Source organism: Schizosaccharomyces pombe (assembly GCF_000002945.2).
Source record: "Schizosaccharomyces pombe strain 972h- genome assembly, chromosome: III".
NCBI classification, from domain to species: domain Eukaryota; kingdom Fungi; phylum Ascomycota; class Schizosaccharomycetes; order Schizosaccharomycetales; family Schizosaccharomycetaceae; genus Schizosaccharomyces; species Schizosaccharomyces pombe.
In genome coordinates, this window is record NC_003421.2 from 2059457 (window position 1) to 2084091 (window position 24635).

Below are 24635 nucleotides of genomic sequence, written 5' to 3' on the forward strand. Positions count from 1 at the left end.
ATTAGTTTCGTGTTATGAAATTTAAATTTTGCATGTAAATTGAAGAATACTCACATATAGTTTGAGTGTATATAGGTGTATTTATGGTATGAGTTCTTTGATTTCCATTTCAGAATTGCATCCTTTTCATAATAAATAATAGTATTGAGCTTTACAATGGTAACTATTTGAGTACAGTAAATATTCATGCAGATGCGTTTGAAATCGACAAATGTCTAGAAGAAATGTTTCAATATATTTAAAATAATAGAAGCCGAGTAAGATGCCACCTGAACAAAACTTTCAAAGCATGAAATGAAGATTATATACAGTTTAATTTTATTCGCATCCAGCAGATAGCGCGTTATGCAACGTTGCTGTTAAATACATTACGATGCACTGTGACGGGTTCGTTATGTGCTCAATGTTTTGTAGAAGTAAGGAAAGATACATGCGTAAACCAACCTTTTGACAACTTTAGATCCTTTTGCTGATGGAATCCAAGGAAGCCAAAGAGAAAGGGGTAAATACTTCTGACTCTAAGGGATCTCAGATAGAAAGTTCTATATCGGATTTACGTGAAAAATCACAACATTTGTTTGGTGTCCTCCTAGAACCTCAAGTGCCAGTTATTCAATATGGATTAAATCAATTAGAAGAGAAGGCTCGAAATTTAGAGTCAAAAGTTTTATTGACGCGTGACGGTGATACGAAAGCGTAAGTTGATATTAGATTGAACGTTGTGTCGAGTGACAACAAGATTAGAAATATTTCATTACTTAACAGTATACGTTTATTAAATTGCTTTGGCACTCTTGTCTTCTATTCCTTTTTTCTGCTATATATGCCTGAATTTGAATAATTATTAACTCAATCTAGTCATTACTTGCTGGCTGAAAGTGGTATGAACGCTGAGCAAACACGCCAAAAGATTTATTCCATTCATATTCATTCTCCTTGGGATCAATTGGAGCTTGACAAGAAGTCTTTGTATGAGCAACCTCATACGAAACTATACAATGGACAAAATGTGGTTGCTAGCATAGAGAACGGCTATCAAAGCAATGTTTACGAGTTCCAATTACGACTAATGAAAAATAATGGCATAGCGTGGGAAAATACAAAAACGGAATTTATGGAAGATGTCGGTAAATTGCTTCACTCCAAGGATAATTCCGGTTTAGGTACTTCAATCAGCATGTCGCTTAGACCAAATTTGGCTAGGCCGTTATTGACAGCTTCATCCGTTAAATCACAGAGTGTTCGTTCGTTACGAGAAGTCGGTTCAAACCTACCAATTCCTACAGGGTCCTTGACCAAGATAGACGGCCTTAATAATCAACTTTCTAATGACTTGACTAGATCACAGACGACGAACATTTTTGGTTTTGCCGAAAAAGCTAGTTCATTTGCAGCAGCTGTTCACAAATTAAATGAGGCACGGATTAGGAATCAAGCCTGCCATGTTTGGTCTTTGTTTGCATCGGTTAGTCAGATGGTAAATACCGAAGTTATTCAACTTTTCGATGCATGGTCTTTGTTGGCCCATATGATTGATGAAACCCGGTATGGTATGGGTGATTTTGAAGCTAGACATTTGGCTCTGGATTCTAGCTCTGCCGCGCTTGCCGTAGAGAAAAACTGCATAGAAGGGTCTTTAAAGTATTTAGAAAACCAGTTTTTATCATTGATTGATCTGCACCTCTCGGATGCTGGTCATATTACTACTGTCAATTCTGTGGAGAAAGTGATCGCTTACAGTAAGCTTCGATTCTACAAAAACGGGTCATGGATTAAGTCTACCGTATCAGTGGTCAATGATGTTCCTTTGTGGGTTGTCTTGTTCTATCTAATGAGGTCAGGGCAGTTAGATGCTGCCTTGCAATTTGTGAACACCTATTCCGACGATTTTGAAAAACTTGGTAGATCGTTCCCACTTTATTTCTACTCCTATGCCAAAAACCCTTCTCTTCCGTTGCCAAAACAATTGCGTGATCGCTTACAGGCTGAGTATGGTCAACTAATGAAATATGCTCCTGAAGATCCTTTTAAACACGCAATATATAAATTATTAGGGAACTGTGAACCACATCGCGTATCCCTTCCTGAAGTTTGTGTAACGTCCGAGGATTATATGTGGATTCAATTAATGTTTTGCCGTGTAAATCAGAACGACGTGATTGATTCCAACGGTGGGCAATCCACAAATTCTCTCTTTAACTTATATCAGCTAGAAAAGAAAATTGTCGCTTTTGGTCCCAGGTACTTCAATCCAAAGAATAATACACCAACCAACTATTTTCTCGCTCTTTTAATGTGTGGTGAATTTGAACGGGCAATAAGCTTTCTGCACACAAATTATCCAGTGGAGGCTACTCATTTTGCTGTAGCAATGGCTTACTACGGTCTCTTACGTACTAAAAATTACGAAAAAAATGAAAATATCTTGATATATGAAGCTGACGACGTTAAAATTAACTTTCCACAATTGATCATTGCTTACCTGAAACATTTGGAGTATGTTGATGCAGCTGTTTATTTAGACTACATAGCTTGCATACCTTTGGTTCCCGCTTATCAAGCGTGTAGTATTAATTTAACGAAAATACTTCTGCTTCAATCGCATGAGTTTTCAAAGTTTTTGGGGGACATCAAACCGGATACTGAGCGTACAACCGGATTGTTAGACTTGTATCTTCGTCTCATTCCTTTTGATCATGACTCATTACAAAAGTTGTATTTGGAAGGCGCTAGAGAGGCAGACGATGATGGACGGTTTGGGGACTCAATCATACTATACCATTTGCTCGGGGATTACGATACAGTGATTGGTGTTGCTATCAAAAACCTTAGTCAAAGTATTGTTTCTCGAGGTTTATGGTCTATCGATTCCAAAGAAAGTAAAAATATGCATATTTCTTCTAATGTTGTAGCTAGTGAAGCTCCAGATGCCTTGGCTGCAAATCTGTTAGCAATGTACGAATCCAATCCAAAGAAAAGTGCAAAAGTTTCAGCAACCAACAAAAAGGCATTAAAAGTTCTGCTTAAAGTTGTCAAAGTACAAAAACTGTATGGTCAAGAAAAATGGGACGAAGTTCTTCAGCTAATTGAACATTTGGATCTTTTGCCAATCAATGAAGTGCAAGCTGAATTCGAACCCAATGAACAAATTCCACCAATTTCTGCACGTTTACGGCGTCGCGCTTTTGAGTTTTCCACATTCCAGGATGAGGTCTTGAGCGTTATTCCATCCTTAATGTACATTTCCATGTCTTCCATTAAAGCTTTGTACAGAACAATATCTAAACTTCCTGTAGTCAATGAGGAATCAAAGAAGAAATTACAACGTTTGCAATTTAAAGGGTCTATGTTGGTGATGTTCAGTACCATGATAGAATCACGGTTGTCTCCCCAAATTCTAGAATACCTTCAAGCTGAGCAACTGACTCTTCTGTAACGAAGCATTGGCTTCTTTTCTTACTGCGAACTGAACGTTTCATATATCCTCTTGATAGTTGTGTTCAATTTTTTGGTATTTTTGTATCTTTTATGACTTAAAAATAGGAATTTTATTCACTTGCCTTAATGCGTCTTTAAGCTTTTAATTCAATCCCAACATTTATTCATCTTAATGTTTTCCCATTTTTATAGTCTTCGAAACTTTATGAATACAATCTAGTAAACAAATATAATCGGGATTGCATAGCTTGCAAGGTCAAGTTTCTGTCAAATAATTGGTTCGTTTATCTGCTAAATGCTTCAAAATAATTTTGTAAATCATGTTATGCCGAATATTTCATAATAAATTCATATTTACACTTTTCACATAAATCCTCCACTTTATAGCACAGTGAATTTAGTTATGAGCCATTTATTGACTAGCTCAAAAGGCTTTACGTTTTTTACAAATAATTAATTATTTTTTTTAATATGATATGATTCTTATTGATATTTCGAATTCCGCACTCGCCTAAAATATATCGAATAAAATATATTATTTGAACTAAACGAACTAAAAAGTTGAACAACTCAAATCAGTGAAGGAGATATATCTTTTCGACTTTGTTCTACGATATGCCAAACGATTGAAAATTACTTGCCCATAGTTAATATATAATAATTAGTATGTAAACAAAAGGTAAATATAAAACCGAACAGCAATAAATGGGTGCAGGAGTATTTGATATAAGAAAATGTTGAAAATGTTGAAAATTTAATATAGTAATGAATACCAAAATTAAGTTGAATCAGTTTTTGTCTTTTCAAACGAAACAAATTAAAAAATTTTTTAAAAAAACTTTAGCATGGCTATGAACGACCAAATGCTTGAGTGAGATTTTAAATCACGAAACCCGCTACACAGTCAATTATGGTTTGCAGTTGCCAGACACGCGATTAACTATTTATTTAACCAGGCTTAGAACTACAGTGAGTTTTATTTGCGATTTAGTAAAGAGTGTGTATGCGATAGTAACGAACAACGATATTAATCATTGTTATGAGAATTTTAATAATATCATTCACACTGAACCTCATTCCTCAGTTCAGTTATGAGTTATATCGGTGACCGATACTAATAGACTTCTTATAACAATAAATATAATATTGTTAGTTAACATACCGCTTACCGCTATGTTGTAAGTCGCTAGAAATCTCGCCGCAGTGCTATGTATCGTTAAAGCAGATACCAAATTGCGTACTGACATTATAATTATACTACAACGTTTTGCTTCTCAAAAACGTTTAAGGAAATCTAAGTTGGGGTGAATAAAAAGGGCAGTGACAAAATAAATGTGTCAGAAGCAATTACATTAAAATGAGTTTTGGAATTCTACTTTTCACTTGCTATTATTGAAAAAACAGTTTGCTTTGAAACGAGTATTATTCATTTATTTATGTTGAACAGCTGAAATTGAACTCCAGAGCGAATATTCTTGATTTTGCTGTTTCGTTTGTCGCAATCATAGCAATTAATTCGCGCATGTGTTTTATTAAATAAAGAATGATCTTGATGAAATGAAGAATAATTACACTTCTTTGAAAAGTCCTCTAGATGAAGAAGATGAATTGAAGACAGATCATGAAATCGATTTGGAAAAAGGACCACTCCCAGAATATGATTCGGAGGAAGAGGGCGCATTACCTCCATATTCAGGTAAGAATTGTAAACAATAAGAAAGGAATTACTCAATGGAAAGTTGAAACTTGCCATCTTGTCAAATTGCATGCTTTGGTCATTGTTTACAGTCGGCCATGCAATGCACACAATTTGATACATGCTCTTTCTTTACTAAAGTATTTCAATCATATTAATTTAAACAGATCACGCACTTGTAAATAATCCTCCTAACACACATAGAGAAAACAATCCTTCCAGGTCGACAGATAATTCTTCCCCTTTCTTGATAAAACTGCTAATATCATTCACACCAATCTATGTACTGAATGTACTCGCAATTTGTTATCTAACGTATAAGGACGCTTTCTTTAAGGATTATGGTGCAGCAGAATGGACATTATTTGGATTTTGGTGTCTTGTTTGCACTTTGGCTTTAATATTCTTGACTTGTAAGTGAGACAATGGGTAATCTTACCTTCAGTCACTAACTCATTAGACTTCTATGAAACTTGGGTCAAGGCAGTTAAAGTAACTGTAATTTCCTTGGCAAAATGTGTAAAGGTGATTTCTATTGGCCTTTTCAACATAAGAAGAGAGATGATGATTATAATTTGGATACTCTGGCTAATCATTTGTTGTATACTCTTCGTTTACATCAAATCCGGCGATCTAATCTTAAACAAGGCACTCATCTGTTCTACATGCACTATTTCGGCTGTTTTACTTTTAATTGTATCATCTGGTAAGTGAAGTTACAATGCTAAACGCTGATAAACAGTTTGTATTCCATTTTGGACATTCGAGCGTACGTTGGCTAAGTTGGCAAAAGTGCTTTTGTTACAAAGTGGTATCGTGTTGGTACTAAACGGTACGATGTTTTTACGTGGTAAACATTTTGAACGGATAGGTTGTGAAATTGAAGCCTCTGTGTTATTTATTATGGGCAATGTTCTTTTTCTTTGCGAAATGGGTTCGTTAAATATTGCTTTACTTTATTCTAACCATGCCAGAATGTCCAGGTGCACTCATAAGAACACGAAACTCTATCAGGAATGGTATAGCTTTTATATTAGGTATGTGTATTCAACCAACTGTATGAATGATTTTTTACTTACCCGACTAGGAGGGATAGGAAATGCGATGATGGGGCTAGCAAATGCGATTAGAGGTGCCAACGATAATAATGACATTCCCTTGGGGGAAATGGATGTTGAAAGCGAAGTCTAGTTGCATTATTAATGTTGTGCTTCCGAACATCTCTATAATTGGAAAACTTTCTTTACGAAAATGGCCAACGCAAAAAAGCATATAAGCGATAGTTCATATTTTCCAGCTTTATCGCATTATATTTTTAACACATTCTTTTAAGTGTCACTAAGTTGTTTGTCCGATGTATTTACCTGAAAAATTTTAGTAAAATTTGAATGACAATTGAATGCAGTACTGCGAGATGATTTGATAATGAAATCAGAAAAGTTGAAGTTGGATTGGATATTTTTAATACTTTTTTTTTAAATTATTTTTGCAGTGTTTCATGAAATTTTGCTTTTAATGAGTCAAGATTAATTCCAACTATTTTCCTTTTTTAATAATAGCATTTGAATGTGTATAGGGTGCGGGACGTTAGTTCATCACATATTAAATACACTTTGATTGATGTTCCTTGTGTCCTACCATATCAACTGTCTTGTAGGAAAGGTCCATGATTTTTTTTTTAATGGTCAATCAATATTTTTAGGATGTCAACAAGATATCGTATAGTATCATAGCTATGCGGAAATCGCTCATTTACTGACTAAGGAATAGAGGTCAAAAGAGCTGGATTTGCAGGAACGCTAGTCGACAAAATAGATGTTAAAATCTTATGATCATAGTATGATGATTATCAGTATCATCCCATAACACTGTTCTTTGAAGAAAAGAAGCCAAGGATGAATAGTGGTGGTTAGCGATGCAAAGAAATGGGCGACAAAGTGTCAAATTCTTTCACTTTTTATAGCCAAACAACGACAAAACGTTTGTGCAAAAGGAATTGAAATGAAAAATAAAATAGAACAAAATAAAATAATTAATAAATAAGGCTCGAATCCTCAATGCTATTTGTTTTCAGTCTCCACGAAAAAGGTCGAGAAGGTTTTATTTTTTAAATTTGATACTTTTTAAAAGGATACATTGATGCATCGCGTAAAGAGCAAATAGTGTGACAATCCCAACTTGTTTTTTTAAGCGTTTATGCTTCTATTGTCGTTGCTCCGCTGCAACCTTTTTTGTGATAGAATACTCCCAGTACGTTACCTTACCAAAATTTAGAAATAAGGAATAAAGGATTGATACACTGCATTGTCTTATAAGGAGATATTGTAGGAGCGGTAGGGAGAAGAAGGAAAAGATGTGTGGATTGGAAAAAGGGAAGAAAAGAGTAAAGGAAAATGGAATGAATAAATAAATAGAATTGACGACAATTTTAGTAGTGAAAGCGGTTAGAAGGGAGGAAAAGGATTAGAAAGAAAAAGTAGAAAGCGTATTATGAAGTATTATTTTGAAGATTGAAGAATGCATTTTCTAAGTTGCTTGAGTTTACTTTATTAGGGATTGTATTGCACTTGCACTTGGGATCAGGAGTAGGATTGGCATTAGGATTAGAATAGGATTTGGGATTCCTCTTTGATCAAAAATAAATAAAAAATAAAAAATTAGAAAACTTCTAGTGCTCTCGCCAGAACTAGAACTTTTTCATGCAACGGAACGAGATGAACGGAGAAATGCGGAACCAAGATGAAGCAAGACAACAAGTCGATTAACAATGAAAGAAAAAAATATCAATATAGTCGGAAAACAAAAAGATGATTGATTAATAAGGAAAGTATGAGAAGGAGGCGGTAATTTTGCAAGCGTTTCAATTGCAATGATATTACAAATTCAAAGTAATAAAATGATAAACATACATAAACAAAAATAAACATAAATTAAAAAATAAAAAAATAAAAAATCGAAAACCAAAAAAAAAAAAATTTATTAAAAAAAAAAAAAAAAGACAAGAACAAACAAACAAGCAGATAGGGAAGTGGAAAATTACAAATAAAATTTAAAAAAACAGGGGAAGAAAAGTCAAATCAAGGTAGAGATGAATGATTCATCATGTTAGCGTTTGACAAATTAAAGATCAAAGAATTTATTAGAGATGATAAACAAGGGCAGAGCTGATTAGATGAAAGAACGATGGAGAGAAAAGAGAGAGGAGAGAAGATTAAAGAGAGAGAAAAGAAAAAAAAAAGAAAGAAATTAAAAAAAAAAAAAAAAAAAAAAAAAAAAAAAGGAAAATTAAATGAATATCCTCTTTTTTGCATGTCTCTTTCTCTTCTCTCTCTCTTCCTTCTTTTCTCCCTCCTTCTCTCTCTCCCTGCCTTCCTTTCACATACGAATATTAAACTACTTCCATGTATCCGAACGGGATCGTCGCAGGACACTATGGATAGGCCGGACGAAACAAAAGAAAAGGAAAAAGAAGAAAAACAACCGTCATAACAAGGATGAGGAGCCGATCGAACGACAAAACATTATCAAAGCGATTCCAGAGATTCCTTTAATAGCAATTTATCAACTAGCACAAATCATAGTTGCACATAACATATATCAACTAAGCACACAACATATTCCATACTAGCTAGCATATCATATATTATACTACCACATACCCTACCCTACCCTACCCTACCTCCTGCGAAACCAAGCCATATCAATAATGCCTTTTGCCTTTGACTTTGAAACGTCAAAAACAATGGAAAATTGAAATTTTTTTTTTCTGTTTTTTTGAATGAATGAATGAATAAACTGTTGAAGTATATTTTCATAGCATCTCTTTTTTTATTTTTTATTTTTTTTATTTTTCATCTTTCTATTTCCATTTCCATTTCTATTTCTACTTCTACTTGTTTTCTTCTTTCTCTCCTTTCTACTGTCTTTTTTCTCTCTCTTTAATCTTCTCTCCTCTCTCTCTACTTTTGTCTTTGTCATTGTCATTGCCTTGTTGCTCGCCCGCCGAAACAGCTCTTGTCACCTTTACACCACCCTTACATCGTTACCCATTCTAAACTCTGTTCGGTTGATTTCGGTTACAGAGTCGTCCGATTGGTTAAGGAATTTGTTCTTTTATCGTTAAATACCCTTATCTCGTTACCTATTGCCCACTAAAGCTTTAAGTTAATCTCTTTACATAATCATTGCTCGCCTTTGGTCCAATCATTGCGTCGGATATAGATCTCTGCTTATCTCGATCGTTACTTTGAACCAATCATTAAAAATATTGCTGTCCAATTGCGTCCTTGCATTTTTGCCGTTATCAAACTTGATAACCACCAGATTTTAGGGATGCTTAGAATCTGCGCGCATATAAAACCGCCGACTCTCTCCCCTACCGTACGGTTGAGACGCGGATAACCAACGTTGGCCTATTTCACCCTGCACCTTAAATCTAACGATATTCCAACCTTAGAGCATATCTTGACGCCTGACTTGCAGTGCATCTCTTTAACTTGAATTTTACGCATTTCTTGCTCTTGTGCGTGCATATTTGCTAGCTAGGTAGTTTACAAATTCAAATTTCTCTATATTTGTTTTTGTTTTATTCTTTCATTCATACTTCCAGTCTGTTGGATTCGCTGGTTCAATTTTTGTTCTCGTTGTTGATACGTGCATTTACATTTACATCTGCTTCTGCTTTAGCGTGCATTTGTTTATTTTATCGTCATCGGTTTTTGGGTGGTTGATACAGTTTTCTTTTTTTTGTTTTGTAATAGAAGAAAGAAAAAAATTTGAAAAACAAAAATAATTCAAAGTTCAAAGGAAAAGAAGAATAATTTAATTCCTTTTTTTTTTCTCTTTATTAATTTTACTTATTTTCTCGAAATTTGATTTTTCTTCTTTTCGAGTGTTTTTCTTCTTCTTTTCTCCCCAATATTCAAATATCGATCCCCTAATTTCTTCTTGGTCGTTCGATATATATATAATTTGTTGTGTTTTCTTTTTATCGTTTGGGTCCTTGATTTCCTAGGTGTTTTTTTTTTTTTGTCTCTATAGAAAAATTCCTTCCATTTATACATACCTTATTAGTCTCGATACTATTTTATTTTACTTTTACTTTTCTTCTTTTCGCCAACAAACCTCTTTTGTTTGTAATTTTTTTAATCCCCTTTATTTTGGGTTGTGTTGGTCTCTCTTCATTTCTTAATAGATAGACAAGACTTCTTGAATCATGTCTTCCACTACCGATGCCACTCCCACCCCTTCGGGTGTCAATGGCGGTGATTCCATGACCGTCAATCTTAATCAATTTTACAATAATGGTGATGTTGCCTGGATTCTCACAAGTACCGCTTTGGTGTTTATCATGATTCCCGGTGTCGGTTTCTTTTACTCCGGCTTGGCTCGTCGTAGAAGTGCCATTTCTATGCTGTTTTTGTCAATGATGTCTGTCGCCATTGTTGCCTTTCAGTGGTTCTTTTGGGGTTATTCGCTTACTTTCTCTCACGAGGGTGGTCCATACATCGGATCCCTCGCCAATTTCGGTCTTCGCCAAACGTTGGGTAGACCTTCTTCCGGTGCTTCCAGTGTACCCGACATCTTGTTTTGCGTGTTCCAAGGTATGTTTGCCGCCATTACTCCCGCTTTGGCTATCGGTGCTGCCGCTGATCGCGGTCGCATGTTTCCCTGTATGGTCTTCATGTTTCTCTGGACTTCCATCGTCTACGACCCAATCGCCTTTTGGACTTGGAATCCTAATGGTTGGTTGAACAAGTTGGGCTCTTACGATTTCGCTGGTGGCTCTCCCGTTCACATCTCCTCCGGTATGGCTGCTTTGGCTTATTCCATCGTAATTGGAAAGCGTTGTGACCATGGTACTACCAAATATCGCCCACACAACGTTCCCCACGTCGTTCTTGGCACCGTATTTTTGTGGTTTGGTTGGTTCGGCTTTAACGGTGGTTCTTCCGCTGCTGCCAACATGCGTGGTGTCATGGCTGTCGTCGTTACACATCTTGCTGCTTCTGTTGGTGGTATTGTTTGGTGTGTTATCGATTTTGCCAAGAACCGTCACTGGTCTGTCGTCGGCTTCTGTGAAGGTGCCGTCGCTGGTTTGGTCGCCATTACTCCTGGCTCCGGTTTCGTTCCTCCATGGGCTGCCGTCGTCATTGGTGCTTTAGGCGCTGTCTTCTGCTATGCTGCTACTTACCTTAAGAAAATCATCCGTGTCGATGATGCCTTGGATATCTTTGCTGAACATGGTGTTGGTGGTATGGTTGGCAATATCCTTACCGCTCTTTTTGCCGCTGATTACATTGAAGCTTTGGATGGTAGTGGTACTGCTTACACTGGTGGTTGGATTACTCACCATTACATTCAACTTGGTTATCAGCTTGCAGACACTGTCTCTTGTGCCGCATATTCATTCGCTGTCTCATGTGCACTCTTGTTTGTTATGAATTACATTCCAGGACTTTCACTTCGTGTTTCACGCGAGGATGAGGTTCTCGGTTTGGATAAGATTGAACTTGGTGAAAGTGCATATTATTACAAAGACTCTACTGACGAGCCTCCCCCAATCACTACAAGTGGCGTTCAATACACTTCTCCAACTGTTAGCGATTCCGCATCCAACGAAAAGGAGCAAGAACACAGAGCTCAAAATGAGGCTCAAAAGGAAGAGGAGTATAGAGCTGAATCTGAGGCTCAAGCTCCGGCTATTTAGGTTGGCTGTTTCTTCCCTTAATCTCGCATATGCTATTTTTTAATTATAGTTTTTCCCTAAAATTCCCCTTTCCCGTCTTTCCTGCTTCCGTTGTATTTATTTTCCACCGCTTAAAATTGATATTGTTTTACGAGAAGTGAGAGAGAATTTTGTCTTTTTTTCTTGCTCTTTTCAATGTGTGCTCCCCTTTGTATGATTTGCTCGCCCTCCCGTTTTGTTTTTTTTTTTACAAATTATTTATAGTTAATTTTGTAAACTGCTTTTTTTTTTTGGTTCCTTTAATTCCGAAGACGACGTTCATGTTAGTTTTCGCATGTGATAATAAGTTGTATTCGTTTCAAAAAAATATCTGCTTCAAGATGTCAACCGTACTGTCATTCATTCTTGTTAATAAAATGTGTTAGGAACATTAAGTTTGCTTTTGAAGAAAATTTGTAAAGTAGTTTGGTTGTGAGTTAACTTGTCAGTATAGTTTTCTTTTATTTTATGTCCTCAATTAAGTTGTGAATTATTTTTCTGTATTTTCTCGTTTCGTTCATTCGTAGAAGTTACTACTATCTGCTTACAAAATAGGTTCTGTGCTTAATATAAATGTCTCCATCCAGCCTTGCAACACAAACGTCCTTGGAAAGAGTTCTCATAAAAGCTGAATTCCAGTAACAACTTCAAAAAACTGATTGTAAAAGTGCTTTTGCTCTGTTGTTCATGGCAATTAAATATAATTTCCTTTCATTTAATATCCACATTATATATTATTTAACTCGGTCTCAATGCCAAGAAGACAACGTGGCCGAGTGGTTTTAAGGCGTTCGCCTGCTATTCTGTAGCCCAGCGGATTCCCTTTGGGAGCGCAGGTTCGAATCCTGCCGTTGTCGACATATACTTATTATTTATTTTTCGCAAATGAGCCTTTACCAGCCATTTACATTTTTTTATATCTATCAGTAGCTAAAACAATTCCTCCCGAATAGTCAGTCAGTTTGGGGCTGTACTGATAAACAAGTTAGTAGTGTAAATTGCAAGAGATCGTTACAATCGCTTTCTTTTTTACCAATATTACAGAGCTGGTGAATATACGAAAGTTTAAGACTAAATTTCTAATTTATTATAAGCCTATTCAATCATCAACATCCAGCAAATTTCTTCAATATATCTGAAAAGACGACTAGCCTATTTTTTTTCTTAGCTGACACTTTCCATCTGCTTCAATGTTTTTGTGAACTCGCTTATATTTGGTTAACACTGTAAGCACGATGTACGCTAAATATCACAACGTAACGTTAAAGGACGCGACGCGAATTTAATTTATTCACAGCTAGAACAAACAAGACGCTAAGATAAAGATTGGCGAAGTGTCGCTTACTACACTGGTTTCCAGCACCTTTGTTCGCAGAATTGTTTAAAATAAAGAGTGTATGATGAAAAAGAATCTGTGGTATTTTGAATTCAACTACTCCTACTCTTCTCTACTTATTTCCAGAGTTTGAGCACGTCATCAGCAGGCTTAGCTAAGCTTAATAAAACCATCTTTTGGCTTTGAATTCTTAGTGTGAACCATTTACTTTGCTTATTATATATTAATCGTCAATATTTTTTTGGCCCAACTTCCATATCCCTCTTTTTGCAATCGCTTTGGATAGTTTTCTTTTGTCTATACGTATTTCATAATGGATGCAAGTGTAAGTCTCCTTCCAGAAGGAGAATCTCTTCATCGCTCTTTATCGGCCAGCCAGATTCAAATGTTAGCATTTGGGGGCATTATTGGAACTGGTCTTTTTTTAGGAATTGGCTCTAGTTTGGCGGAATCGGGTCCTGCTTCCCTACTGATTTCATTCTCTGTACTTGGTGTAAGCGTTTATTGTACCATGCTAGCGCTTGGCGAAATGTCCGTCTATATGCCAGTGGCTGGCTCTTTTTGTACATATGTAGGCCGATATGTAGATGAGGCCCTGAGCTTTTCCCTTACTTGGAATTACTGGCTGAATGATACGATTGCTTTAGCAAGCCATGTTTTAGCAACTCGATTGGTAGTTGATTTTTGGTTAATACCTACTGAGGGTGATCCTGTAAGTGCATCTCTCTCCTTGCCTCCTTGGAAAGAGGCCGTCCGAATCATTACGCCGATCACTTCGTTGTCTGCAAATATCATTCTTAATATGCTTCCCGTTGGCGGTTTTGGCGAGATCGAGTACTGGCTTTCCAGCATCAAGGTATTCACGGTGGCTGCATTTATTGTTAATGGCATTTTATGCAACCTCGGAGTTAACAATGAGAAAAAATTCATTGGATTTCGCTATTGGAAAGATCCAGGAGCCTTCAATAATGGTATTATTGGTGTCATAAGTAGTTTCGTCAATGCTGCTTTTGCCTATGCTGGCACTGAGTCAATCGCTCTCACCGCTGGTGAAGCCAAGTCTCCAATTACCACATTACCCAAAGCAATTCGCTTTACAGCACATCGTGTTTTGTTGCTCTATATAATTAGTGTCTTGGTTGTTGGTATTAATCTGCCTTATAATACTCCCGGTCTCGACGGCGACTCTGTACGCATGTCCCCGTTCACTTTTGTTTTCAAAAAATTCGGCGTTCCCGGTGCGGCGAGTATAATGAATTTGGTTATATTGTCATCAGCATTATCAGCAGGAAACCACTCTTTATACGCTGGAACTCGTCTGCTGTATTCCTTGGCCAAATCTGGTCATGCGCCTAAAGTGTTTTCCAAATGTAACAAGCATGGAATTCCTTGGCTGTCAGTGCTTGCTACCAGTGCAACTGCAATTTTGTGTCTCATGTCTTCACAAGCTGGAAAGACATGGGGCTTTTTACTAAACGTCATTGCCGTCTCCAACCAGATTTCATGGATATTCATTGCCGTTTCAAGTTTACGATTTCGCAAAGCTTTACGAGTTCAGGGAAAAACCCATAGACTGTATTTTCCCAACTGGACCTATCCCGTAGGCCCTTATATTATTATCTTATTAAATGGCGTATTTCTTTTCCTACAAGGCTACAAGAGTCTCTATCCTTTTCGTCTTTCGCTTTTCGTTAGTTATTACATGGAGATACCCATTGTGCTTGGATTATATCTAATTTGGAAGATTTATAAGAAGACCAAATTGGTCAGTTCAAGTGAAGCTGATTTGGAAACAGATTGGAAATCCTTAGAGGACACTGACTCTGCATGAGTTTTTGGCATTTTTCTATCTCAGTCTTTTTTTTTTTTTTTTGTCTTTTATTTTTCTTACCGATGTGTCTATAAATAAACGCGCATTCTGATACCGGAAGTATTCAACTCCCTTCCATTATAATTTGATGATTCCTTTATGTTCTTTCGAAATTTTTATTTTGCTATATTTTCTTCATGTTTACTTACTTACAGCAGCTGGCTCAATGAATGAGTCGAAGCTATAGCGCTTTTAGTCACTCATTATGCCTTGTACTCTAATCCTAATTATCATTGATACCCCCCTTTATAACGCAAATCTTATGTATGAATGAATTGCAATGATATCTGATTCAAAATTAATGTGCTATCTCCTTATATGCATTGAAACTCAACCTGTTTCCCTGCTATTGCACTTTAAAATTTTCATCTATCGCAAAACTACCCTTTAAAACTTGTTAATGTAATTTAAACGTGTAAACTGCAAAAAAGATGAAATGATGATTAAAAAGTGAACACTGGAGGAAAAGGTCGTACTGGGAGTCGAACCCAGATCTCGAGAATCAAAATCTCGCGTGCTAACCGCTACACCATACAACCTGGCTTGGCAGCAAGTACTTCTTGATATATGTAAATATTTCCTTGTTAATTTTTAATTTTTAAATGATCGTTCTAACTTGGTTTTTGAAATCAAGTAATCTTACCGTTTCAAAGAATTAAACCTCTAAACTATGGAAAAATTTTGTGTTCATCTTTTTCAAGAAACTACCTGAAACCAACAATACAAGCTCTTGGGGAGCGGTAGAGAATATTGTTAATAAAGTGCATCCCTTACAATCAAACTCACTCGTTATGAAGTAGTGAAGTAGTGTGTCTTGGGGTTATGAACGATGAAGAGCTTCATGTTAAGGGTTTGACTTATAATCAAATTGCACTTTTGAGTAGTGTGAAACACTTTATTTAATCCCTAGGTGGGGAATGCTAGAGCAATTGTGCTTGCGGTGAATAATTTATCTTTTCTTTCGATGAGATTTCTAACCTTCTTGCATAAATCATTGATAGTTTGTTTACACTCGCAATGCTACTATCATATACGAAAATTATTGACGATGGTAAACTGACTACAAACATCTACTGTAGACAACAACTTTGGTTCAATTTCTCATAATCGTATTATTCATCTATTCATTCTGTCTTGTTATAAATTTTTTCTGACAGGTGGGAGCAATTTAGCTCTAAACTTTTTTTCTCCTTTTTTTTTAAGCTACAAAAGAAGAAGCATTTAAACATTTTCCATTTTAATCTTTAAATGTTTTTAATAGTTTGAATTGACGTCTCTCACTCGTCTGAACCATTCAACTTGATGCAAACAATATACGAGCAACGTTCCTAATCCTACTGATGATTATTTTAGAAGGTTCATACAATTTCACATGTGAATTTTGCTATTCTGTCAATATCCAATTGCGATTGCTGCTTTAAAGACCGGTTTAGCCGCTACGATTTAGAGAGCGCATTTTTACCCACGAGGCAAATTTTAGCACAAGAGGAATTGGGCTCAGAAAAATATGTCTAAATGATGAATTAGCCTTTTGTAACGAATTATTACACACTTTCAAAAATCAGTGGTATCCAAATTGCGTTTTTTTTCTTTTGCACTGTCTAATTTCGCCAGGCTAGGGAGCTCGGTGCATCTTTTTGCTACTAAAGAGTGTTGCAACATCAAACATTTAATTTTCTTCGCTTCACCCAATAATGCTTTACACCGTAGTCATTTCATCCGTTATCAGCAACAACCAACTTCCTCATTCGGTTAAAATTGCGATGTGTAATTTTTCTTCACTTACTCACTGGGAATTGCTGGAAGGACTTGTTGTCGTTGAAAGATGGGATAGATAAGATGAAATGAAGGTGTTACAATCTTATACTCGAAATTTTACTCTGTGTGTGTTTTTTTTTTTTTTTTTAATATTTTCGACATGTGTAAGGAAATTTACAAGTCATTATCAAACAATTGTTAGTCAAAATTTTTTTTCAAACAAACGAACTAACATTAACATGGTTCAGACGGATTCAGTAGAAAACATTGCCCTTCCCACAACGTTTTGAAGTGATGTTTTTGACCTTATTTTCACGTTAACCCTTAAAACCATAAGCATTGGGTTCGCCTAATTAGGGAACCAAAATTGGTCACTCTTTGGATGACCAATTTTAAGCAGCGAACTTGATATGTTTGATGGGTAATGTACACATAATTATGGCTAATTATACTACGTTAGCATGCCATAATCAGCTTGAGTTTGCATTCATCTATCGACATGATCTCCTTTGCCAACACAAGGGGTTCATGGCGTGCTTATCTAACTTTTTACTTATATTAAACGAATGCTGCTGCACTTCCATTATATATTTGTTAAGGAGAATACCAATTTCATCTGCTAGGTCGTTGTTTCATACTTGAAAAACATTATCGTCCCTTGAGCTTTTTATTTACTTCTCGATTGAAGTTGAAAAAAAATTTTTTTTTTTTTTTTTGGTCTGTGAAATAAATCAGTTTCATTTTTTTTTATTGAGAATTATTTGATTTTCTTATTTTATACATTTCAATTCGTTTGCTGAAATGACCGAGTCTATCATCTCATCTCGTACTGCATCGATTTCCTCGAAAGAGGGTTACGAAATAAGACAGGGCTCCACCGACTCGAGTTCTCTTGATTTGGAGAAAAAGGAAAATGCCGTTGATACTACAATTGCTAAACCCTTTGACTCTGATGAGGATATCGCCGACGTGGAAAAAGCTGGTGGGAAAAAAATAAACAATTCTTTGATCGATGAAACTTTTGCTTTTATGCAAGATGCCAAGAAGTTGGATCCCTTGACCCCTAAACAAGAGAGTAAACTTAAGTGGAAACTGTACATTTATTTGTTGCTAATGTTGGGTTTTTTGGATATGATGCTTTTCATTGGTAAGGCGACACTTAGCTATTCAACTATTCTGGGTCTTTTTGATGATGTACACATCACCTCCAATCAATACAATAATTTGAATACTCTGTTTTATGTCGGCTATATCGTAGGTCAATTTCCCGGTCACTACATCATGCAAACTTTTCCTCTTGGAAAATTTGTCGGCCTTGTCACCTTTTCTTGGAGTGTAATCGTTTTTTTGCATTGTTGCGCCTATAATTACGGAGGTCTTATTGCCCTTCGATTTTTCCTTGGCTTTACTGAGTCTTGCTTACTACCAGCTATGGAGGCTACTATGGGCATGTTTTTTACTCATCAAGAACAGGCATTTCTGCAGCCTGTATTTTGGATCTCATGTCTAAGCTGCGGTATTCCTGCTGGTTTTATTGCCTATGGCCTTGAGTTTGTCACGAAAAGCATTGCACCCTGGAAGCTCTTTATGATCATTACCGGTGGTATTACATTCTTCTTAAGTATTTTCCTTTTCTTCTACTATCCAGACAATCCATCAAAGGCCAGATTTTTAACTGACGAGGAAAAATTGTATACCATTGATCGTGTACGCAAGTCCACTAGGGGTGGAATTGAAAACAAGATTTTCAAGAAGCACCAATTTATAGAAGCGCTGAAAGATCCAATTACTTGGCTATTTACTTTTGCCGCCTTCACACTCATGCTCTCTAACAACTTGGCTTATCAACAAAATCTTATTTTTACAAGTTTAAACGTCTCAGACCTCAATTCTACTTTAGTTGGCGTTGCTCTTGCTGGATATAATACTGTGAGCGCTATTATTGCTACTTTTGCCATGTATCTTATTCCAAATCAAAGTGCATACCATGCTATGTTTTGGATGCTGCCCAGTATTACTGGAGGTATTGCTTTCGTAGCCCTGCCTTGGTCCAACAGAATTGGAGAGTTGGCTACTATGATTATTGCATCCGATTTTGGTATCACATACATCATTGCTTTAGGATGGACCACTGCTACATCCACTGGCTATACGAAAAAACTGACTCGTGGTTTGATGTTTATGGTTGGATATGCCATTGCCAACATCATTTCACCTCAGCTATGGCAAAGCCGTGATGCACCTAGATATTATCCGGCGTGGATTGTGCAAATCGTAGTTGCATGGTTTGTCACACCCATAATTTACCTGGTAGCACGAGTGATTTTGGCAAGACGCAATAAGCAGAGAAAGGAATTGAAAGATAAGAAAATTGCGGAAGGCAGTCTGGAAACCATAGAAAAGACTTATGTTGACACAGTGGATGAATTCGGCAATCCCGTCAAAGTACTGATTGATAATTCTATGTTGGATTTAACTGACATGGAAAACTTAAACTTTGTTTATCCTCTTTAAAGGAAAAAGAGAAATGAATACTGTATTTTTAGTTGTCATTTTTGTTTTATTCTTTATTACGTTGGAACGATTATTTTACGAGCTCTCGTTTTTTCCCATCTCAAGCGCGATGCGATTATTTAGGATGCATACACTCTTTTTTTGTTATTTTTAATAGATAGTTGATCTGAAATAGACATTTAATAAAACATTTAAAGGGTACAAATACTGATGATTTTTTATCTTAATTCTACTTTCGCACACGCAATTTGGTAGTTTCGCTTGCCGTTTTATTAAAGGAATATTGTATGATAAGACTAGAAAACATAGCTTGAAGATTCACAAAAAGTTATTTTATAAGTTGTCTGTTAGTCGAATGGATCAAAAGTTGTTTATTATAAACTGGACTAAAATTATAGAATAATAGAAACAGTAACAAAAACAATATATTTTTTGTAAAACTATGCACTAACACTTACTGAAAAGAAATTGATGAAAACTATTGACATTTTGCAATTAATAAAAAAAATCATTAGAAGCTAAGCTATACATAATACTAAAAGGAAAATGAAAAAGAATTAAAGAAATAAAAATTGCATATTAACAAGAAAGGGGAGGGGGGACGAAAGTTGAGCTCAATAGGACTTTACATGGCAGCAATGTCTTCTTCAGAAGGCCCGGCAGGAGGATGAGAGGCAGCAAGGTTGCATTGGTGGAAAATACGAGTCTGATCATCTCTGTAAGCACCAGTGATACAATGAGTAACACCGCGGTTATGGAAAATAACAAAGTCACCATTTTTCCAATCGTGACAATAAACACGTTCAGGGTTGATGCCAGGGCGTTGATAATTATACAAGATTTCACGAACTTTAGGAAGATCATCGATCACAGTGGTGGTGCCATCTTCGTTGTCGATTAGGATTTTCTCAGCACAGCATCCGTGAGTCTGCAAGGCAAGCTTTCCGGTTACAGGATTTTTCCAAAGAAGAGGGAATGTTTTAACCCTGCTCTCCTCCCAAGGAGGTAATTCAGACTTGTCAAGCTCAAGTCCCTCAGAATACATACCCAAACCATTGGGAAGGGCTCTAGCTTTATTGATTGTAACGTAGGCATGAGGGAAATATTGAACGCGAGTACGAGCAGCCACCTTCTTTTCCTCGTCAGTGAGCAATTCGTACATGCGATAGCCTGAGGCGAAAGCTGTCGAACCTAATGGAACAGGCATCTCATGGCCAGACTTATCATCATATCGAAGAGTTTGGGTGCCTTGTGGAGCATTAACGGCGAGAAGGGTAGTGACTACAGGAGGGTTATAGTCATAAAGGGCAGCATCGATATGCCAACGATAAAAACGGGTGACTTGTTTTTCTTTTTCTTCCTCCTCAGAAATGGGATCACGATGGAAAGTTCGATGATGAGGATGTTTAAGTCGGACCTCTTCAAGACCGTAATGATCCTTCACAACACCATGACCAATGAGTTGTACTTGAGGAACACCGGGAAGGGTGTGCAAATCGGGATGTAAGATGCTGTTGTTTTGCTGATTTGTACGATTGCCGTGACCATAGGTAGAAGACTCGGGATCAAAGCGATGGGTGATAGCGTACTGAGTCTCTGGGGGTAAATTGTGTTGATTGGGGAAACAAACCACTTGATGTTCGAAAAGAGCCTTACGGATATCTTCGAATTGTTCATCCGAGAGGTTATTCAAGTCAACATTTTCGATCAAAGCACCAAATCCAACATCAGTATTGTGTTCCGGCAATGGAACAGGGGAAACACGAAGACCTTGAGAAGTGGTATAAGCAGTAAATGGTGGCTCGGTAGCACCAGTCAAAGTGGTGGTAGGAGGTTCCACAACCGTAGTAGTAGCAGTGGCAGACATGATTGAACGAAGAATTTAAAGAAAAGTTGGTAAGAAACAAGATGGGTTCTCTTACGAAACGAGTAATAAAGGAGGATTGAAAAAAAAATATGAGAAAAAAGGTATTCTTGATAACCTTAAAAACGTTTAAACTAGTAGAGTTCAACTTTGGACAAGTAGAGGAGCAAAAGTCGAAAATTCACAACAATCGTTTCGTTTATTGATAACAATGGCGTAGAGTGGTTTTCGAATGTTTGTTTCTTTTCGAAAATCTATAACAATGGATTATAGCAACACACGATGGGTATTGGCTGTTCAAAACGAAATTAAACTAAGATTTGAAAGGAAATTTACACAAGTCAATAATGCACAATGCTATCGGAGCAAGTAAACAAGCTGGGACAGCGAGAAAAGTTACGAATATTTAGTTGTTTTTACGGAGAGTAGCAGTAATTGAAGACTTTACGTAGATGTTGTATCACCCAGGTATTATTATGAACTTCAATTCAAATCAATTGTAGCAGAAGCACAAGACGAACAATGGTCAGTGTGATTCTCTTCAGTGAGTTTTTCTTTTGATTTGATGAGACAACATGGTATTCACATCAACCTTTTATACCATGGAACCTCCAATCCTCATTACTCCTGGGCCATGTAATTTTGCTCATTATCACTTCTACCGCATACCTCTCTATCAACATAGATAAGATTGCTGAAATTACATTGAGTAGGAAATGTACGCTAAGTGAGTTTGCCGATGCTCTAAATTCGAGTGAGCGGCATGGCAAAAACAAGCATTTGCCAACCTTCGGTATATCGGACTGAGCACCACTGAGTAAGACTGAGCTGCTACGAAACGGAGAATACATGTTGTTAAACAATTCTAATGAAATGTAAAGAAACCATCGATTTGGCGTCTGCACATCAAGTCTTGTTTGGTAAAGGTCATTGGAAGAAGTAGGCATCGATAGGGGGAATACCCAAGTCGCACCCGTCCGTCTAGGTGATGACTTAAATTGAGGTTTGAGGGGAATTCATTAAGACAATCGGCGGAAATTTCTTGACCAGAAGACTAAGCACCGATGTTCTGGAGTGCGATTTTTAGTGGGACAGGGTGCGAGTTGGAACGGGCTTCGGACTCGAGTTTGCAAGTGTAGAACGAGTGGGAAAGAATCGGTAAAAGAGTAAAGTGGGAGATAGTGCATATAGAAGATTTAACGTTTTGCAGGTAAATGAGAATATTTCAATTACATAATCCTAACAGCGCTAGTAGTAAGTCTGGTGGTTAGTGGTGCTTGTGCTTTGCTTGACCAACATTCCAAAGGCAGCTCAAGTATAGCATAGCAATCCAACATTGTCCTACAAACTTTTCAATCACCTATACTATCAGTACCATCGTTGCTGCTACTCACTGACGCTGTTTACTAGTCATCAGTCTCATCTCCTCTTCGGGTCCGACTGTGTTCATTATCAGAGTGCACATTGAACAACTTGGAAACGGAGTTTCCAAGTTTACTCAAACAACCCCTTACACTTGATTTGCGTCTTATCAATTCTGTAGACAATTTCAATTGCAGTCTACAGCAGCTTGAAACAGCATTTTTAGTCATCAACCTTGAAATAGATTGTCTAGTCGAGTCTAGTCTACTAAGAGTAAATAAGCAAAAACCAAACAAACGATCAAATCTATTTTAGTCATTACTTGTTAAAAATATTTTTCGTTTTTCAAGCCATTTTGTTGGAAACTCGATTTTCTACACTTTATAATAAATTGTGACACTGGTTTTTCAATTTTAGTTTTTGACAAACAGTTTAGAAAAAAGGTTTATTTTCCAATAAACTGTATTATTTTTTGTGTCTCTGTAAATTCAGCTTCAACATTCTCTTTTACTTTTTTTTTTTCTACTATTTCCCCTTTGCTTGCTCTTTTTCTTACTATTTTCTCTTCGCTTTCTCTTCTCTACCTTCTTTCTCTTCGTCTCTTACCTTTCTATTTTCTCTCATCATGCCTACCATTCTCGTCATCAATCCAAACTCTTCCACCTTCATCACAACATCCATGGAAGAAAAACTCGTTCCCCTAGTGCCTTCAGATGTAAAGTTGCGCTTTCTAACTTGTCCTCAACCCGGTGCTGCTGTCATCGACTCCATCACAGAGGCAACCTTGACAGCTGCTCTAGTCTTCCAAGCCCTAACTCCTAGTGTCTTGGATGGTGTCGATGCTATAGCTGTTGCCTGTTATTCCCCCACTCCTCTAGTCGACATGATTCGTGAGTCATTTGCTTTACCCTGCATGGGCATTGTGCAAGCGTCTGTCCTCAGTGCCTTATCGGTTGGTCAGCGCATCGGCATCCTTACAAGTACATATCGTTCCGAATGTTTGCTTTACGAATTACTCGATTCTTTTGGTGTTTCGCGCACTCGAGTGGCCGCCATTGCTTCTACAGGTCGCACAGTTTTGCAACTTTCGCAAATGCCTTCACAAGAGCGTGAAACCCTTCTTGTCCAAAAGGCCCAAGAACTGGCAAACACAAAGGGTGCAGATGTCATTTGTTTAGGTGGTGCTGCTTTAGCAGCTATTCGTGATCAGATTCAGGTTGCCGTAGGTCCCAATATTCCCATCATTGATGGTGTACATGCGGCTGTTGAGTTACTTGCTGGCCTAGCTCGTCAAAATCTTCATACATCAAAGTTTGGCATCTATACGTATCCATAAAGAGATGTCCATATGTTTTTAGATCTAGCAAACCAGTTTGATGCTGCTATATCACATACACACACATAATAATGTGTACGACAAAGGTTGATATTCCTGGATACGTATACATTTTCTCTTGATTTATATCAATAATTACATACCTATCTATAACGTGATAATTACAACCATTACCTCTTGATACATTCTTTTCTGTCATTGTTTACAAAGCGTATTGACACATTGGTTTCATAAGAATAACTTTTCACTGTATGCCCAGTGTGTTGGATACAAGCAGATTTACAAACATCCTTTTAAAAAATCATTTTGGGAAGCAGTCAATCTCGTTTATACTGTTGTATTTCTTTACATTCGCCTTTTTCCAGTCTTCTTCAGTTTAGAAACATTGGAAGGCTGTGAATGAGCTATATGGTACGAGGCAAAGTAAAATATTATTTTACTAATAATAAAAAATAAAATGCGACTACAATTAAAATTTCTATTTTATGTATCTCTATCCATTTATATTGACTTGAATGAACTGAAAACCTATTCTTCTTTATATCTCGAAAATTCTCGTTATGTCAGCAATACTACACTACGCTATGCTACACTACGTTGCGTATCACTATATGTCATATGTTGGAATACTAGCTAAGATCCGTTTATTGATAATCACGGGTAACTATCCTTCTATATACATAGATACCCGTTGATACAAGTATTTAGAAATATTATAAATAGCGTTACAACTG

General features: G+C 36.7%; 8 protein-coding genes, 14 long non-coding RNA genes and 2 other non-coding genes across 24 annotated transcripts, besides 2 other annotated features; 9 read left to right on the forward strand and 15 right to left on the reverse strand.

Moving 5' to 3' along the window:
- The first annotated feature begins 441 nt into the window (after positions 1-441).
- npp106 (nucleoporin Npp106) lies at positions 442-3878 on the forward strand. The gene is made up of 2 exons (NM_001023413.3): positions 442-696; positions 859-3878. The coding sequence occupies exons 1-2, from the start codon at positions 473-475 to the stop codon at positions 3434-3436; spliced, it is 2802 nt and encodes a 933-aa protein (NP_588422.1). The 5' UTR covers positions 442-472; the 3' UTR covers positions 3437-3878.
- On the reverse strand, positions 1692-1996 carry SPOM_SPNCRNA.7610. The gene has a single exon (NR_196946.1). It is a non-coding gene; the product is annotated as a non-coding RNA (long non-coding RNA).
- On the reverse strand, positions 2697-3491 carry SPOM_SPNCRNA.7611. Its single transcript, NR_196947.1, has one exon. It is a non-coding gene; the product is annotated as a non-coding RNA (long non-coding RNA).
- Positions 3879-4000: 122 nt separating the features above from the next.
- On the reverse strand, positions 4001-4497 carry SPOM_SPNCRNA.7612. Its single transcript, NR_196948.1, has one exon. It is a non-coding gene; the product is annotated as a non-coding RNA (long non-coding RNA).
- Positions 4335-4684: an LONG TERMINAL REPEAT.
- Positions 4685-4777: 93 nt separating this feature from the next.
- wtf21 (wtf meiotic drive antidote-like Wtf21) lies at positions 4778-7208 on the forward strand. The gene is made up of 6 exons (NM_001023414.3): positions 4778-5134; positions 5302-5547; positions 5595-5840; positions 5877-6068; positions 6109-6171; positions 6222-7208. The coding sequence occupies exons 1-6, from the start codon at positions 4996-4998 to the stop codon at positions 6323-6325; spliced, it is 990 nt and encodes a 329-aa protein (NP_588423.1). The 5' UTR covers positions 4778-4995; the 3' UTR covers positions 6326-7208.
- Positions 4871-5568, reverse strand: SPOM_SPNCRNA.7613. The gene has a single exon (NR_196949.1). It is a non-coding gene; the product is annotated as a non-coding RNA (long non-coding RNA).
- On the reverse strand, positions 5948-7884 carry SPOM_SPNCRNA.1257. The gene has a single exon (NR_150122.1). It is a non-coding gene; the product is annotated as a non-coding RNA (long non-coding RNA).
- Positions 7561-7979, forward strand: SPOM_SPNCRNA.7614. The gene has a single exon (NR_196950.1). It is a non-coding gene; the product is annotated as a non-coding RNA (long non-coding RNA).
- A 159-nt stretch (positions 7980-8138) lies between these two features.
- SPOM_SPNCRNA.7615 lies at positions 8139-8739 on the reverse strand. The gene has a single exon (NR_196951.1). It is a non-coding gene; the product is annotated as a non-coding RNA (long non-coding RNA).
- Positions 8740-8995: 256 nt separating this feature from the next.
- On the reverse strand, positions 8996-9909 carry SPOM_SPNCRNA.7616. Its single transcript, NR_196952.1, has one exon. It is a non-coding gene; the product is annotated as a non-coding RNA (long non-coding RNA).
- On the forward strand, positions 9037-9444 carry SPOM_SPNCRNA.7617. The gene has a single exon (NR_196953.1). It is a non-coding gene; the product is annotated as a non-coding RNA (long non-coding RNA).
- amt1 (plasma membrane ammonium transmembrane transporter Amt1) lies at positions 9523-12251 on the forward strand. Its single transcript, NM_001023415.3, has one exon. The coding sequence runs from the start codon at positions 10350-10352 to the stop codon at positions 11841-11843; it is 1494 nt and encodes a 497-aa protein (NP_588424.1). The 5' UTR covers positions 9523-10349; the 3' UTR covers positions 11844-12251.
- Positions 10012-12520, reverse strand: SPOM_SPNCRNA.7618. Its single transcript, NR_196954.1, has one exon. It is a non-coding gene; the product is annotated as a non-coding RNA (long non-coding RNA).
- A 103-nt stretch (positions 12521-12623) lies between these two features.
- Positions 12624-12718, forward strand: SPOM_SPCTRNASER.13. Its single transcript is given in 2 exon segments — positions 12624-12662; positions 12674-12718. It is a non-coding gene; the product is annotated as a tRNA-Ser (tRNA).
- A 211-nt stretch (positions 12719-12929) lies between these two features.
- On the reverse strand, positions 12930-14909 carry SPOM_SPNCRNA.7619. Its single transcript, NR_196955.1, has one exon. It is a non-coding gene; the product is annotated as a non-coding RNA (long non-coding RNA).
- Positions 13213-15434, forward strand: SPOM_SPCPB1C11.02 (amino-acid permease). The gene has a single exon (NM_001023416.3). It carries the CDS (start codon positions 13511-13513, stop codon positions 15026-15028), a length of 1518 nt encoding a protein of 505 aa, NP_588425.1. The 5' UTR covers positions 13213-13510; the 3' UTR covers positions 15029-15434.
- Positions 15012-15463, reverse strand: SPOM_SPNCRNA.7620. Its single transcript, NR_196956.1, has one exon. It is a non-coding gene; the product is annotated as a non-coding RNA (long non-coding RNA).
- Positions 15464-15534: 71 nt separating this feature from the next.
- SPOM_SPCTRNAGLN.06 lies at positions 15535-15606 on the reverse strand. The gene has a single exon. It is a non-coding gene; the product is annotated as a tRNA-Gln (tRNA).
- A 548-nt stretch (positions 15607-16154) lies between these two features.
- Positions 16155-17144, reverse strand: SPOM_SPNCRNA.7621. Its single transcript, NR_196957.1, has one exon. It is a non-coding gene; the product is annotated as a non-coding RNA (long non-coding RNA).
- Positions 17145-17410: 266 nt separating this feature from the next.
- Positions 17411-19547, forward strand: SPOM_SPCPB1C11.03 (cysteine transporter). The gene has a single exon (NM_001355943.2). It carries the CDS (start codon positions 17627-17629, stop codon positions 19337-19339), a length of 1713 nt encoding a protein of 570 aa, NP_001342988.1. The 5' UTR covers positions 17411-17626; the 3' UTR covers positions 19340-19547.
- Positions 19548-19964: 417 nt separating this feature from the next.
- xan1 (alpha-ketoglutarate-dependent xanthine dioxygenase Xan1) lies at positions 19965-21206 on the reverse strand (the record flags this gene model as incomplete). The annotated part of the gene is made up of 1 exon (NM_001023418.1): positions 19965-21206. The coding sequence occupies one exon, from the start codon at positions 21204-21206 to the stop codon at positions 19965-19967; it is 1242 nt and encodes a 413-aa protein (NP_588427.2).
- A 584-nt stretch (positions 21207-21790) lies between these two features.
- On the reverse strand, positions 21791-22150 carry SPOM_SPCC576.19C (uncharacterized protein; the record flags this gene model as incomplete). The annotated part of the gene is made up of 1 exon (NM_001023419.1): positions 21791-22150. One exon carries the CDS (start codon positions 22148-22150, stop codon positions 21791-21793), a length of 360 nt encoding a protein of 119 aa, NP_588428.1.
- A 100-nt stretch (positions 22151-22250) lies between these two features.
- SPOM_SPCC576.02 (hydantoin racemase family protein) lies at positions 22251-24571 on the forward strand. Its single transcript, NM_001355944.2, has 2 exons — positions 22251-22413; positions 22456-24571. Exon 2 carries the CDS (start codon positions 23191-23193, stop codon positions 23899-23901), a length of 711 nt encoding a protein of 236 aa, NP_001342763.1. The 5' UTR covers positions 22251-22413; positions 22456-23190; the 3' UTR covers positions 23902-24571.
- Positions 22929-23866, reverse strand: SPOM_SPNCRNA.7622. Its single transcript, NR_196958.1, has one exon. It is a non-coding gene; the product is annotated as a non-coding RNA (long non-coding RNA).
- Positions 24463-24635: part of an LONG TERMINAL REPEAT that runs on past the window's edge.

Bases quoted from the DNA above. Each gene is read 5' to 3' on its own strand.
- npp106 (NM_001023413.3), top strand. From the start codon at position 473: ATGGAATCCAAGGAAGCCAAAGAGAAAGGGGTAAATACTTCTGACTCT. The intron at 697-858 runs GTAAGTTGATAT...AACTCAATCTAG, and splicing joins CGTGACGGTGATACGAAAGC to TCATTACTTGCTGGCTGAAA.
- wtf21 (NM_001023414.3), top strand. From the start codon at position 4,996: ATGAAGAATAATTACACTTCTTTGAAAAGTCCTCTAGATGAAGAAGAT. The intron at 5,548-5,594 runs GTAAGTGAGACA...CTAACTCATTAG, and splicing joins GGCTTTAATATTCTTGACTT to ACTTCTATGAAACTTGGGTC. The intron at 5,841-5,876 runs GTAAGTGAAGTT...GCTGATAAACAG, and splicing joins ACTTTTAATTGTATCATCTG to TTTGTATTCCATTTTGGACA.
- amt1 (NM_001023415.3), top strand. From the start codon at position 10,350: ATGTCTTCCACTACCGATGCCACTCCCACCCCTTCGGGTGTCAATGGC.
- SPOM_SPCPB1C11.02 (NM_001023416.3), top strand. From the start codon at position 13,511: ATGGATGCAAGTGTAAGTCTCCTTCCAGAAGGAGAATCTCTTCATCGC.
- SPOM_SPCPB1C11.03 (NM_001355943.2), top strand. From the start codon at position 17,627: ATGACCGAGTCTATCATCTCATCTCGTACTGCATCGATTTCCTCGAAA.
- SPOM_SPCC576.02 (NM_001355944.2), top strand. From the start codon at position 23,191: ATGCCTACCATTCTCGTCATCAATCCAAACTCTTCCACCTTCATCACA.